The sequence below is a fragment of the Ochotona curzoniae genome, unplaced genomic scaffold, assembly GCF_017591425.1.
Source record: "Ochotona curzoniae isolate NIBS_2020 unplaced genomic scaffold, NIBS_Ocur_1.0 contig_43, whole genome shotgun sequence".
NCBI classification, from domain to species: Eukaryota; Metazoa; Chordata; class Mammalia; order Lagomorpha; family Ochotonidae; genus Ochotona; species Ochotona curzoniae.
The window spans coordinates 21,382,720-21,394,981 of record NW_024466218.1 but is presented as its reverse complement, the minus strand read 5'-3'; the positions used below and the strand labels follow the sequence as shown (position 1 = coordinate 21,394,981).

General features: G+C 50.4%; 1 protein-coding gene across 1 annotated transcript in view; it reads left to right on the top strand.

The window, feature by feature from the left end:
* The window catches only part of MYO5B (myosin VB), a 204,988-nt gene that overhangs the window by 98,528 nt on the left and 94,198 nt on the right, over positions 1–12,262 (top strand). Inside the window, exons 8-10 of the mRNA XM_040984669.1 lie at positions 95–176; positions 3,382–3,489; positions 7,986–8,095. Of these exons, the coding sequence (XP_040840603.1) occupies positions 95–176; positions 3,382–3,489; positions 7,986–8,095 (300 nt within the window). The remainder of the gene's footprint in view (positions 1–94; positions 177–3,381; positions 3,490–7,985; positions 8,096–12,262) is intronic.

The following is a 12,262-nucleotide window of genomic DNA, read 5'->3' as shown; positions in this document are numbered from 1 at the left end:
GCCTCCTCTGCCAGGGACATCTGAGGTTGGGAGGGACGGAGACACAATCTCAGAGATCACGGCCCTAAAACTGCTTTGCTTTCTCCTCTTTCAGGCAGATGATGAGAGGAATTACCACATCTTTTACCAGCTCTGTGCTGCTTCCAGTCTTCCAGAATTTAAAGAGCTAGCACTGAGTAAGTCTGCAGGTGCTTACAGATCCTGGGGGTATATGGCTGGAGATTCTGCTCCAAGCATCCCTGATGTGGGCCCTTGCCTTGGCTTCCAGACCCTGTGAATTTCATAGTCACGTGTGCCGAGTAGCATTCACGGCACACAGGCTGGCCTGCCACAGGAAGTGTAGGCAGGATGAGGTGGTATGGGGAAGGAGTGTGCTTTGCACAATAGGCATCATGAGATGTCTACCCTTTCCATGAAGATCTGGAGGCTTGGGGAATGTGTGGCTGTGAATGTGGCTTATGGGTTTTAAGTCACATTGAAGGATTTGAGAGCATAAGATGAGGGGATAAGATGAGTTGGATAAGTCTGAGCACTGCCAGGGTCTCTCCCAAGTGGGTATGGAAGCTTCCAGGGCACCTGTGGTTGGGCATTGGGTGGGAGGGAGGTGCCGCAACCTAGTGCCTATCCTTTGGAGATGGTGGGGTGATTGCCTGTTGTCCCTTGCTTGGTGCCACTTCCCTGAGGGGCTTTATTATAGAGCATTGGCCAATTCCTGCCGTGGAGTCCTTGGCACCCTGTGTGTGACAACAGCTAGCCTGGAGCCTAGCAGCGCCCTCGTGTCTGCCAAGTGTCATGTCCCTGGCTTGCCATCTATGTTTTGGGGTGTGTCGGGGGAGGTCCAGTACCAGCAGATGGTGTGAAACACTGGGTGTCTAGACAAGCTAGCTGCACTGTGCAGCTATGAGAGAAATAGGAGTTCTGGGACTTTGCTGTCCCTAATCTGTAACTGTAGCCATCCTGAGGGTCAAGTGCCAGACTCACCCATGCTCCCAGCAGCTCTGGTGCATTAAATGCATCCAATGTAGGTCAGCACCACCTTGACTTCACTTACCTTCTGTGCATTTCTTCAGAATTTGATGACAATGCCATGCAATTGACTTGGGCCATGCTGGGTGCCAGAGGTGTAGCATGGAACCATACAATTACAGTAACTGTGAATGGAGCACAGCAGAGGTAGGCCAGAGGCTCCCTGGGAATAATGCTGACCCTGGGATAGAAGCAAGGAGTTCTGCATGATGCCACCTGTCCTCCGCATGTGTACAGTGCTGGCCAGTGGCTGCTGGGCCCTCATGGAGGGGAGGACTGTGTGTCACCTGCTGAGCAGCCCTTGGGTGAGCCGTGCCCTGGATGGCACCTTGTAGCTCTAGTCTCAGCTCTCAGTCACAAGTGGCCAGGTTGGCGATCATAGTACAGGTCATGGCCATCCTGCTCTTCCCACAGTGGGACATGGGCCTCAGCTTGGCTTTTTAGGGCTAACCTCCAAATTAAAAAAAAAGAAAAAAAAAAAAAAAGAAAACCTTAATGATATGTTTATTTGCAAAGCAGAGTTAGAGGGAGGGGAAGAGAGATCCTCCATTTGCTAGTTAAGTACTCAAATGGCTACAGTGGCCTTGAGCTGGGCCAGGCTGAAGCTAGAAGCTTCACTGTGTCTCCCACATGGGTGCCAGGGACACAAGCATTTGGGCTACCTTCCGCAGCTTTCTCAGGGGCATGAGCAGAGAGATAGGTAGGAAGTAGAACAGCCAAGACTCAGAGAAGCACTCATATGGAATGCTGGCATTGCAGGTGATAGTTTAACTTGCTATAACACAACACTGGCCCTGAGACTTGAAAATGTTGAAGTCAGCTTTATAGAGAAAAGGCAAATACAGGCAAGTTCCCTGTGGCTATACATGGCATCACTTTGTCCAAGATGTAACTATAGAACAGCAGGGAGGAAATCCTCCTAAAGTTGGTCGCATGTCCACGAATTCTGTTGAGGTAGAAAATAATTTTTCCTTATTCCATGTCTCTGCAAGTCATGTTCTCCTTCGACCCCCTGAGCTACAGTGCTTGAGAGCCAACCAGTCTGATCAGTTCCTTGCACTCTTCCACATACTTGTGAAGAGCCTTCAATACGTTCTTGTGCAGCTTTGTGGGCAGATTGGCTGTAAGCCCCGGAGCTCTGTTTAGTTTCATGAATAACCCTGGTCTGGTGGCTGGAGGTGTCAAGTACTTAAGCAACTGAGTCAGTGGTGAGAAGTGAATATTTAGAGCTAACATGCATCCTGTTCTTCCACAAACACATGCAGCTGTCTTTGTAAAACCCCTCGTCTGTATAAGCTTTGTGCCTTTGTCTGGGGTTGGAGTACATGGGGCAAGTGGCTTTTGGTGCAGAGCAAGGGGAAAGACTCCAGAAGGTTCCAGGAGGCAGGTCCAACAGGAAGGACCAGGTGTTGGGATTGGCACCTGGAGCCTTAGTGTGGCTGTGTGTCCTGCTGGACCGACCTGAGGTGCCTCTGACTGGACACACCCAGCCAAGGAGGAGGAAGCTCCACTGAGTTTCTGGGAGGGTCAAGGAGGGTCACCCAAGTCCAGCTCTGGCAGTTTCTGGCATTGTGCCCAGACCCATGCAGCACTGATGGTGTGGGCGCTCAGGCCAGAGTGTTTTCCTGGAGATGTAAGTGATGTAAGTGATTTTCAAGCATCATTTTGATGACACGCACCTGTTGTCTTAACTGCTGGCTCTTGAGCCCATCCTTCCAACAGCGTGGGCACCTACTGTGGGTTTATTCTCTCTCCCATGCTGTGTTAGGTTGGACCTGAACTCCGACATACACGATCTCAGGCCCCTCCTTGAAGGCCTCCGCTGATGGCTTTTCTTGAAGTAAGCAGAGTCAAAACAAACATGCAAAGATTCTTGGGCTGCACTTGCTGCTATGCCTAGACAGTTCAAGCGCAACCTTTGTAGGACAGGTAGAAGGAGAGCCCATCTGCCCTAGGGGCTGTTACCGCCTCTCTTTGGTTGGGTGAGATGGGTGAGATGGTTGCTGAGGTACGTGGGTGTTGAACTTGCACATGTCAGCACACATTGGAGAGGAAACTTTGTCCCATGAAGCTGCTCTGCCCATCACTGCTTTTAGGGGGTTAGGCATCTTGTACTGGTGCTGCCTGAGTAGAGTGGCACATTGTCTGATAGCGGGTTTCTCTTTTGTTCTTTAGGGGTTTTGTTGTTATTGTTTTTTCCCCATTGCAATCCTGGACAACAGTATATCCAGGGATGTCGCTAAAATTGGGTCTGGATTGGTCTGCTGGGGTAGCAGTGCTGAAGCACTGAGACCTTGTGTGGGTGACATGGGGACAAGGCCAGTGCCTCACGCCTCACCGCCTTGCTTCCCAAAGCATGTGCAGAGGACTTTTTCTACACCTCCCAGGGAGGAGACACGTGCATCGAGGGTGTAGACGATGCAGAGGACTTCGAGAAGACACGACAAGCCTTCACACTGCTTGGTAAGTAGCTTCTGGATGGGAGAGTGGGTGCTGACTTCTTGAGGGCAGGGAACCAGGCCATGGCCCACATGGTTTGAGGACGGCCATGAGGTAATGGGGAAGCTTTTATGTCCTCAGTGAACATGGTTTTAGTCTTAATTGCCTTGGCCCTCAGGCTCCAAGGCTTGAGAGCTGCAGTTCTGTCAGCCTTTTTTTTTTTTTTCCTCCTGAAAGGTAGATTTACAGAGAGGAGAGACAGAGAGGAAGGTCTTCCATTTGTTTTTTTATTCTACAAATGGCCGCAATGGCCAGAGCTGAGCCAATCTGAAGCCAGAAATTTCCGCTGGGTATCCCATGCAGTTATAGGGTCCAAGGATTTGAGCCATTCTCCATTGCCTTCCCAGGTGACAAACAAGGAGCCAGATGGAAAGTGGAACACCCAGGACATGAATTTGTACCGATAAAGGATGCCAAGTTTGCAGGGGCGACGATTAGCGAATTGAGCCACTGTGCCAAACCTGTTGACTTTTTTTAATGTTTATTTGTTTTTATTGGAAAGGCAGATATACAGAGAGGAGGAGAGAGAGATAAGAAGATCTTCTGGCTGATGATTCACTCCCCAAGTGCTACAATGGTTGGAGCTGAGCCAATCTGAAGCCAGGAGCCAGGAGCTTCTTGTGGGTCTCCCACATGGGTGCAGGTTCTCAAGGCTTTGGGCCATCCTCGACTGCCATCCTCGATTGCTTTCCCAGGTTGCAAGCAGGGAGCTGTATGGGAACTGGAGCCCATACGGGATCCCAATGTGTTTAAGGCAAGGACTTTAGGTGCTATGCTATTGTGCTGGACCCGACTTTTCTTAAAAATAAGAATTTGGGGAACCGATGCTATGGTGTAGCAGTTCCTGCAGTGCCAGCATTCCTGTTGGGTGCTGATTTATATTCTGGCTACTCCCTTTCTGGTCCAGCTACCTTCTAACGCATGTGGGAAAGCAGTGTGGATGGCCCAGGTCCTTGGAATTCTACACTTGCAGACCTGGAAGAAGCTCTTGGTTTCAGACATGCTCAACTCTGGATATTTTGGCCATTTGTGGGGGTGAGCTAGCAGGTGGAAGATTTCTTTCTCTTTCTGGAACTTTGTCTTTCAAATAAAATTTTTGTTTTCTCTCTCTCTCTCTCTCCCTCTCTCTCTCTCTTTCTCTTTCTCTTTCTCTCTTTTCTTTACGATTTATTTGTGAGGTAGATATTGTGGCCCAGCAGGTGAAGCCACATCTTGGAACACTGTATCCAAGCGTTCACACCTCCACTTCTCCAGCTTTCTGCGGATGTGCCGGGAAGGCAGCAGTGATGGTAGCAGTGCTTGGGCTCCTAGCAGGCTCATGAGAGACTCAGATGGAGCTCTGGTTCCTGGCGTTGGCCCCAGCTGTAGCAGGCATTTGGGAAGCCATTCCGCCTTTCAAGTAGATGAGAATATTTTTTTTAAATCAGGATTCAAGAATCTGTCTCCCTGATAACCACAGGTATTATTGTTCTCCTACTCAGGTCATCAGAATGACTAGATAAAACCCAGATGTCTTTTCATGCTGGGTTCTGGGTTTAGAGAGGGAGTATGTTGTGGAAAGCAGGCTGCCTGCCTGGTGACTCTGCCATGCACAAACTCTGCTTGGTCTGTTAACTCAGACTTCTTGTGGGACTCGGTGGAGGAGCCTGATGTCAGAAAGTCCTGCTTGTCCTTCAGGGGTTAGGGTTAGGGTAAGGGAAGCTTACCTTAAGGGAACAGCCGAGCAGGAGGAAAACGCTCCTTCCCCTGTCATGCTCTGTAGAGAAGTCTAATACCACCACCACCACCACTACTTGTATCCAGGTGGAGATGCCATCAACCTTTCATGATTGGGGAATGGAGCTGAAAGGCTACTTGGACGTGCAGACAGAGAAGAAAAGCCTGGGAAGTCAGCCTGGAGCCCATAACAGTGCTCCAGGCAGTTCGTGTGCTATGCCAAGTCTCTTCCCTGGCAGAGCATCAGCTCCTGAGCCATAGGATACACCCAGGGCAACATGGTGAGGGTCTTTAGTCTCAGAGCCAGAAGAGTTTTGTCCAGTATCCAGGTAAAGCAAAGCTGGACAGCAAAGCTCATCTCTGTATGGAGTGAACACCGACTGTCTTGTGCTATGTGGATAGCATTTGTTGTTGGTACCCAGGAAGTGAGACCAACTGTGCTGATTATATCCATCCATCCTTGTTGAGATACAGTCGATAGAGCTACCATAGGTGATTAATGATGAAAAGGGATGAAAGGTGATTTCAGGGGTGCAAAAGTGGCAGGTGCAGAAGGACAGGTGCCATATCTGGGGTGAAGAATCACAGGCCACAAAGGAGCTGTTGAGAGCCAGCCACCTCAGAGGGTGTGGACCCGCCCTGGCCTGCAGGGAGCTGGCTGTAGCTGCCCAGGCTGTGCTGTGCTCAGCAGAGCTCAAGAGATGCCACTGCTAGGGAGCCCTAGCCTGAGGACCCTGCTGGGGCTACCAAAGAGGTGGGTGGTCTCACCTGTGAGTGGTGCTTACTGGTCACATGTGCCTTCTTGCTCCCCTTGTCTCAGAAGTCACTGTAGGGCCCTCTGGGAATAGGTACCAGCAGACCAAGGAGAAATGATGGCAGGGCTCAGCTCTGGTTCCTCGAGACAGGGTAAGGAAGGGAGAGAGGACCTGACAGTGAGAGGTGATGCACTAGCTGCTGGCACCTGTGCCTTCCCCAGCATCACGTGCCTGTCTCATCCTCTGGAGCTGGGAGCAGGATGTGTTTTGCTCAGCTTGTCAGAGCCCTCATCAAGTTGACCCATAGTTCGCATTTTTTAGCCCCTTTTCCAGACCAGGCTCTGGTCTGGGCACTGGGCAAATGATCGTAAATTTCACAAAACCAACACAAACCACCCCTCTGTCCCTGAGAGGCATGCGTGGTATGGGCCATCTGACCAGAAAGCCCACTGTTAATGTTGCTTAATTTCTGGAGGATTTTTTTTTCTGGTGTTATTTTGTTTAGAGAGGCAAGGAGAATGTAGGAACCCTGCTCCAGTGGTTCATTCCTCAAGTGTCAGCAACAGCTGGGGCTGAAGCTGGAAGCTTAATCCATGTCACCCATGTGAGTGGCAGGAACCCAGTCACACGAGCCAGCCTTGCTGCTTCCTAAGGTGTGCTTCTGCAGGAAGCTAGAATCAGAAGTCGACTTGGATTGTCAAACCATGCACTCTCATGAGGGATATGAGTATACTAACTGGTGTCTCAAATGCTAGGGCAAATGCTCACTCCTGGGCATATTTCTAATCCTGGCCTGACACCTCTGAGCTGCTCATTTACCAAGGACAATAGCTAGTAAGGGACTGGGAAATGGTTGGATTTCTTACACTAAGGGGTGGGTTTACTGATGCCCATTACTTGAGCTCCTTTTTGTTTGGAAGTCTGGAATATTTTGTAATGTTTAAATGCCCGTTTTGGGGGCTGGTGCTGTGAGTAGCATGTTAAACCCCCCACCTGTGGCACTGGCATCCCAGTTCAACTCCTCGCTGCTCCAATTCTGATCCAGCTTCCTGTCGATGGCCTGGGAAGGCAGCAGAGGATGGCCCAAGTTCTTGGGACCCTGTCCTCATGTGGGAGACCCTGAAGAAGCTCCAAGCTGTGACCTGGTTCTGGCTGTTTGTAGCCATCTGGAGAGCGAACCAGAGGATCGAAGATTCTCATTCTCTCATTCTCTCTCTCATTCTCTTTCTCTCTCTCTCTCTCTCTCTCTCTCTCTCTCTCTCTCTCTCCCTCCCCCTCCCTCCCTCCCTCCCTCTCTCTCTCTCTCTCTTTCTCTCCCTCCCTCCCTCCCTCCCTCCCTCTCTCTCTCTCTCTCAATTCTACCTTTCAAATAAAAACATGTCTTTTTTTAAAGACTGCTTTTAAGCTAAATTATTAGATTATCCATTCCTGTGTAAGTGAGAAGCAGGATGGCTGGTGCTGCTGTGGTTCTGAGTCAGGTGCGTGTTTGAGACTGCAGGCAGAATGGGGGACAGTAGCCCCCAGCCAGCTGGCGTTGCAGGCCCTGGAACCACAGTCCCAAGAGAAGCCTGTCCTCTTCTCTTATTGGTGCTGGACATGTGTGTCACAGATGTTTGCAGAATATTATGTTGGGCAGAAAATGACTGCAGATAGTAACCATTCTTGTTAGGCTCATAAAAAAAAAATTCATACAACATTTGGTTGAAATTAAGTCCAGAGCGAGAAGTCAGCATGGTGGCACCAACTATCTAGTGCCATGGGCACAGTCTAGGTGGGGATGTGACCTTTGTGGCCCACGGAGTCCCTCCCCCCTGAGCCATCACTGTGACTGGCAGTTCCTTGGTGAGCAGCCTGTCATTATGGGAGTCCTTGGCCCAGGAAGGAAAAGTGGGCTTTATTTCTAAACAGTCCTGTAGGAGGTAGAAATGTCCTTGTATCCAATCAGGGAAGTTGAGTGTGACTTGTGCATGTGTCTGTCTTCTCTTGCAGGCGTGAGAGAGTCCCATCAGATGAGCATCTTCAAGATAATTGCATCCATCCTGCACCTGGGAAGCGTGGAGATTCAGTCTGAGCGTGATGGGGATTCCTGTAGTATATCAGTGAGTTGCACACCAGTTTTGGAGATAAAACATGCCTAGCTTGCTCCCTGCTTATGACTTGATGGGACTGCAGTGGATCTTGATCATCAAAGGACACTTCTAGGTCATTTATTCTTAGCAGGAGTGGTTTCTCTTCCCTGGTTGATAATTTTGTAGGGGAACCAATCCTTTTTGGATCCCCTGCCATCCACTTCCCATCACTCAAGCTGGGGAATTGAATAGCTATTCTAGAAAACATTTGTGACAGGTGGATTTTCCATGTACCCTGAGGTATGTGACATCCTGTAACGTGTTGTCAATCCAACAAGTTCTTCTCCTGGGGTCTTTCTAGACTTATGTGGGGTCTCCAGCCATAGCAAGGAGGTGGTGGAGTTTTGGACCCCATACTTTGCAACTGCTTCAAAGCAGCTTGCAGTCGCCCTGAGCAGATTAAGACTGGGCAAGACCCTTGTGCTGGTTCTGACAGCGTGTGGTAGAGTCCACTGGGAAGGGTAAAGGTGCCCACACGGTGGAAGGTGGGACAAGACCCTGCAAGTGACACACACAGAAGTGACTGTATCCTCTCTGGAGGGCAGTGGTGGTGGGCTGGCTGGCTGGGGGATCTGGCTTTGGGTGTGTCCGCTGCGGTTTGTTTTACATCCCTTGGTTTGCGTTTATTGCTGAGTCCTAGAAGGAGTGGAGTGTGCTCTGTGCTTCTAGGGACTCGGAATTCAAAGAACCAGAGGCAGGGAAAAGATGGAGGATGTGGGCAAGTGTCCAGGCCATGCTGATGCTGATGGTCCTTTCAGTGGAGTAGACATTAGCTAATCTCCTGCTGTTGACATGCGTTAGGATTTCCCAAATTCCAACTATTCTGCTTTCAGGGAGAGGAAGACCAGAACTATTGCTGGCTGGGCCTGTACAGATAGAGCTCATCACTTCCCTGCCTCACACCTTTTCCCTCCAAGGGGACAGCACTGGGTATAGAGGGTCTCTGGGTGTGTCAGCCCTGCTGCTCCTTGGGAGCATGGTGACTCACCTACCTGGGGCAATAGGAAAGAGGGGAGTGTGGGAGCTGGCAGTGGTGGGTGTCTCAGAGCAGTTTCTAATGTCTGATGTTTGTCCAGCTGTGTGTGCATCTGCAGGGGATGCAGTGCAGTGAAGCTCAGAGACTCAGGTGTAGAATGGCACCTATGGCCTGGAGCCTCCCGGGCAGGCCAGACTCTACCCCGATTTCAGTGTAGAGGGCTGATGGTGCAGTGGGAGGTAGTGCCTCTTTGGAAATCTGGGACTTGGCCTGAGTGTGGGGAATCTTTGATTTTAGCACCGGCTCCCATACCCAGCCCTTGGGCAGGAAGGAAGGTGAGTGTTTGCACTGATTGGCTCAGTGCCTGTAGCCCACCCCTACCACACACACACACACACACACACACACACACACACACACGCCTGGGATCAAGTCTGTTAGGGTCACTCTTCTGCCCCAACACATGCTGATGCTTGCTGAGTATGCTGGGAGGTCAGGACCAGCTTGGGAAAGGGCAGGCTGAGCGCATCCATGGGTGGTCAGTGAGGACAGGGGAGGTGGAGGTATGTATGGGTCCCAGGTGGCTTGGCAGATGACAGGAACTCAACATGCAGCTTGAGAGTACAGGCATCATAGATCCTGAAAGTCAGAGGCTGAAGAGTGACCGTCGATGGCCAGGGCTGCTATGTCCTACCTGAGGCTACTTCCTTCTGTGCAAGAGTGTGGGCATAATGCTCACTAGCTCCTGCATTGGGATACCCCTGCTCAGAGCTGATGGTGGTCGAGCTCCTGACTGCTGCAGACTTGTGGTTGGGGTTAGGGTGGGCCTGGAGACTTCCTTACTCTGTGAATACTCAGATGGAGAGTTAATAGCAAAACCAGGCTCAGGCCCAGGCCCAGCTGCAGTTCATTCCCTGTGCTGCTGTTTTGCCTCTTCAAGTGGGAACTGTCCTCCACTGGCCCAGTGGCCCCCACTGATGCCTAACCCAGTGCTGGGCTCAGTCAGCTTGAGAAATGTACCTGGGATGGACTTGGGACATGTTCAGTCCCCTGTGGGAGTGCCTGGGCCTGAGTCTTGGTTCTGCTTGTCATCCCAGTTTCCTATTAATGTGCCATGTTCAGAGGCAGCAGGTGGTGGGACAAGTACCAACGTCATAGGCACCTGTGTGGGAGACTGTGTGTGAGATCATGTGATTCCTGGCCAAGCCCTGACTACTGTGGTCATTTAAGGAGTGAACCAGGGCATGGGAGAGAGTTCTCTTTCTCTGCCTTTCAAATAAATACAATTTATTTTGAGAAAGAAGTGCATGATGGTGCGGTTGTGACTGAAAGCCCCTCACTCAAATGTATTTTGGTTTGTTATTTGGCTCTGTGGTGTTGACCTCCTATTGGCAAGGCTGCCTGTCCACAGACATCCCACCTTCTGCCTAGCAGTTTTTATTTTTAATTAAATCCTAAGAATGCGCCCTGTGATTGCCAGTGTTACCTTGGAGATGCAATAGCACCCGATTAGTTGGACCCCCTAGAGCCATTTGTTTCTCGAATTTGACAATGTGGGCCCATAAAATTAATCTACCTGTGATGCTGGCTGTGGGGAATGGCTGCAGCATCACTGAGATGTGTTTCAGCATAATTGCACAATGGTCCATCAGGTTCATTTACACCGACCATCAGCCATGTGCATGCTGTGAGAAAGGAGCAAGGACCCTGTCCCTCAGGGCTAGAGGTGACAAGGAGGACGTGGTAGGCTAATGTCATGGAATGTACCTGCAGTGCTGGATCTAGCCATGAAGAATTTCCTAGAGCAGGTCAGATGAACAAGCTGGACGTTTGTCACCTCTGACCTCACTGCTTGCCAACTATGCCCAGATACTTAACCTTGCCATGCATGGCTCAGGGTGGGAAGGGGCAGGAAGGCAGCCACTGAGGAAGAGGCTGTGGCAGGGAGAGGTGGCCACAGCAACCCTCAATACTGCAAACGTGAAAACTTAGGGGTGCCTACCCTTATCCACCAGACCCAAAGACAGTTGGCTCCCCCACTATCCTTAGGTCAGCTGCATGAAGTTGGGGGTGCCAAATCATTCTCTGAATGCAGAGGGGACATGGATGAAATGGTAGTTCCAAAGTTTTTTTTTTTCCTGGGCACCTCTTCCTGAATGATTTTCTCAGAGGCCTAAAAGGTCTTTGGTCAGATGGTAAGCACATGCCTCTTGGTAACTGACAAGGAGGGTAATGCTGGCTACTGTGCTGGACCTGCTCCCACCATCTCCCCATGGTGCACTATAATGTCTCTGAAAACTCCTGCTCCATAAACCGCACTTGGGCAAAAGCACTGAGATATTTGCCCACTCTGCCAGTCTGTTCAACTGACCGTCTGTTGTTTTATAATTGTGTGTGTTTTCAAGTGGGTGGATTTTGAATACCTCTAGAAGAAAATGAATAGCCTTAGGATTCTAGTGTTAAGGGAGAAATGATAGCTACATTCTCTGTTCATTTTCATTGAACAAGCCCTCATTTCCATGCTACAAGGCAGCCTCATCAGGAAATGAGTCTCACAAGCAATTTGGGGCCATTAGGAGGTGACCCGTTGTGTTCTAGAGAATTCTCTCTTGGCTTCACAGATAATGAGCCCTCCGGCTGACTGGAGGTGAGGTTAGAGGATGGGGTGAGTGGAGGATGACAGGTGTGCTGCAGGATGCTCTCCATGGGCAACAAGGATGGTCCAAGAGACCTGTTGGTTGGTGTCACAAGGCCTCCAAGGGAATGTGACTGCCATGTGGACCAGGATAGGATGCAGTGTTTGGGATTTGGGTGAATGAGGGTTAGGACCCAAAAGTTGCTCTCAGAGGCAGCTGGGCCAGGGAAGGTGCCTTGGATGTGGGAAGACATAGTCCTGGGGTGAGCCCCGAGCTGCATGGTGGAGAGGCCTGAAGCAGAGGACTCCTTGTTCTTTTCTGGCTCTCTATGGGTACAGTGTTGTCAGGGAGAGTATCTGAAGTGATCTTTTGCTGCCAGCATTTTATCTATGTGTCAGCCATTGGGCCGAGTTTCACCCAGAGAGCCCAGCATGAAGAGTGGGAATGCCATTTGGTCATATCCTTGAACCCAAGACAGCAGCATACTCCTAATGCTAACAGGGCCTGTGTGTTACCTGGGCACAG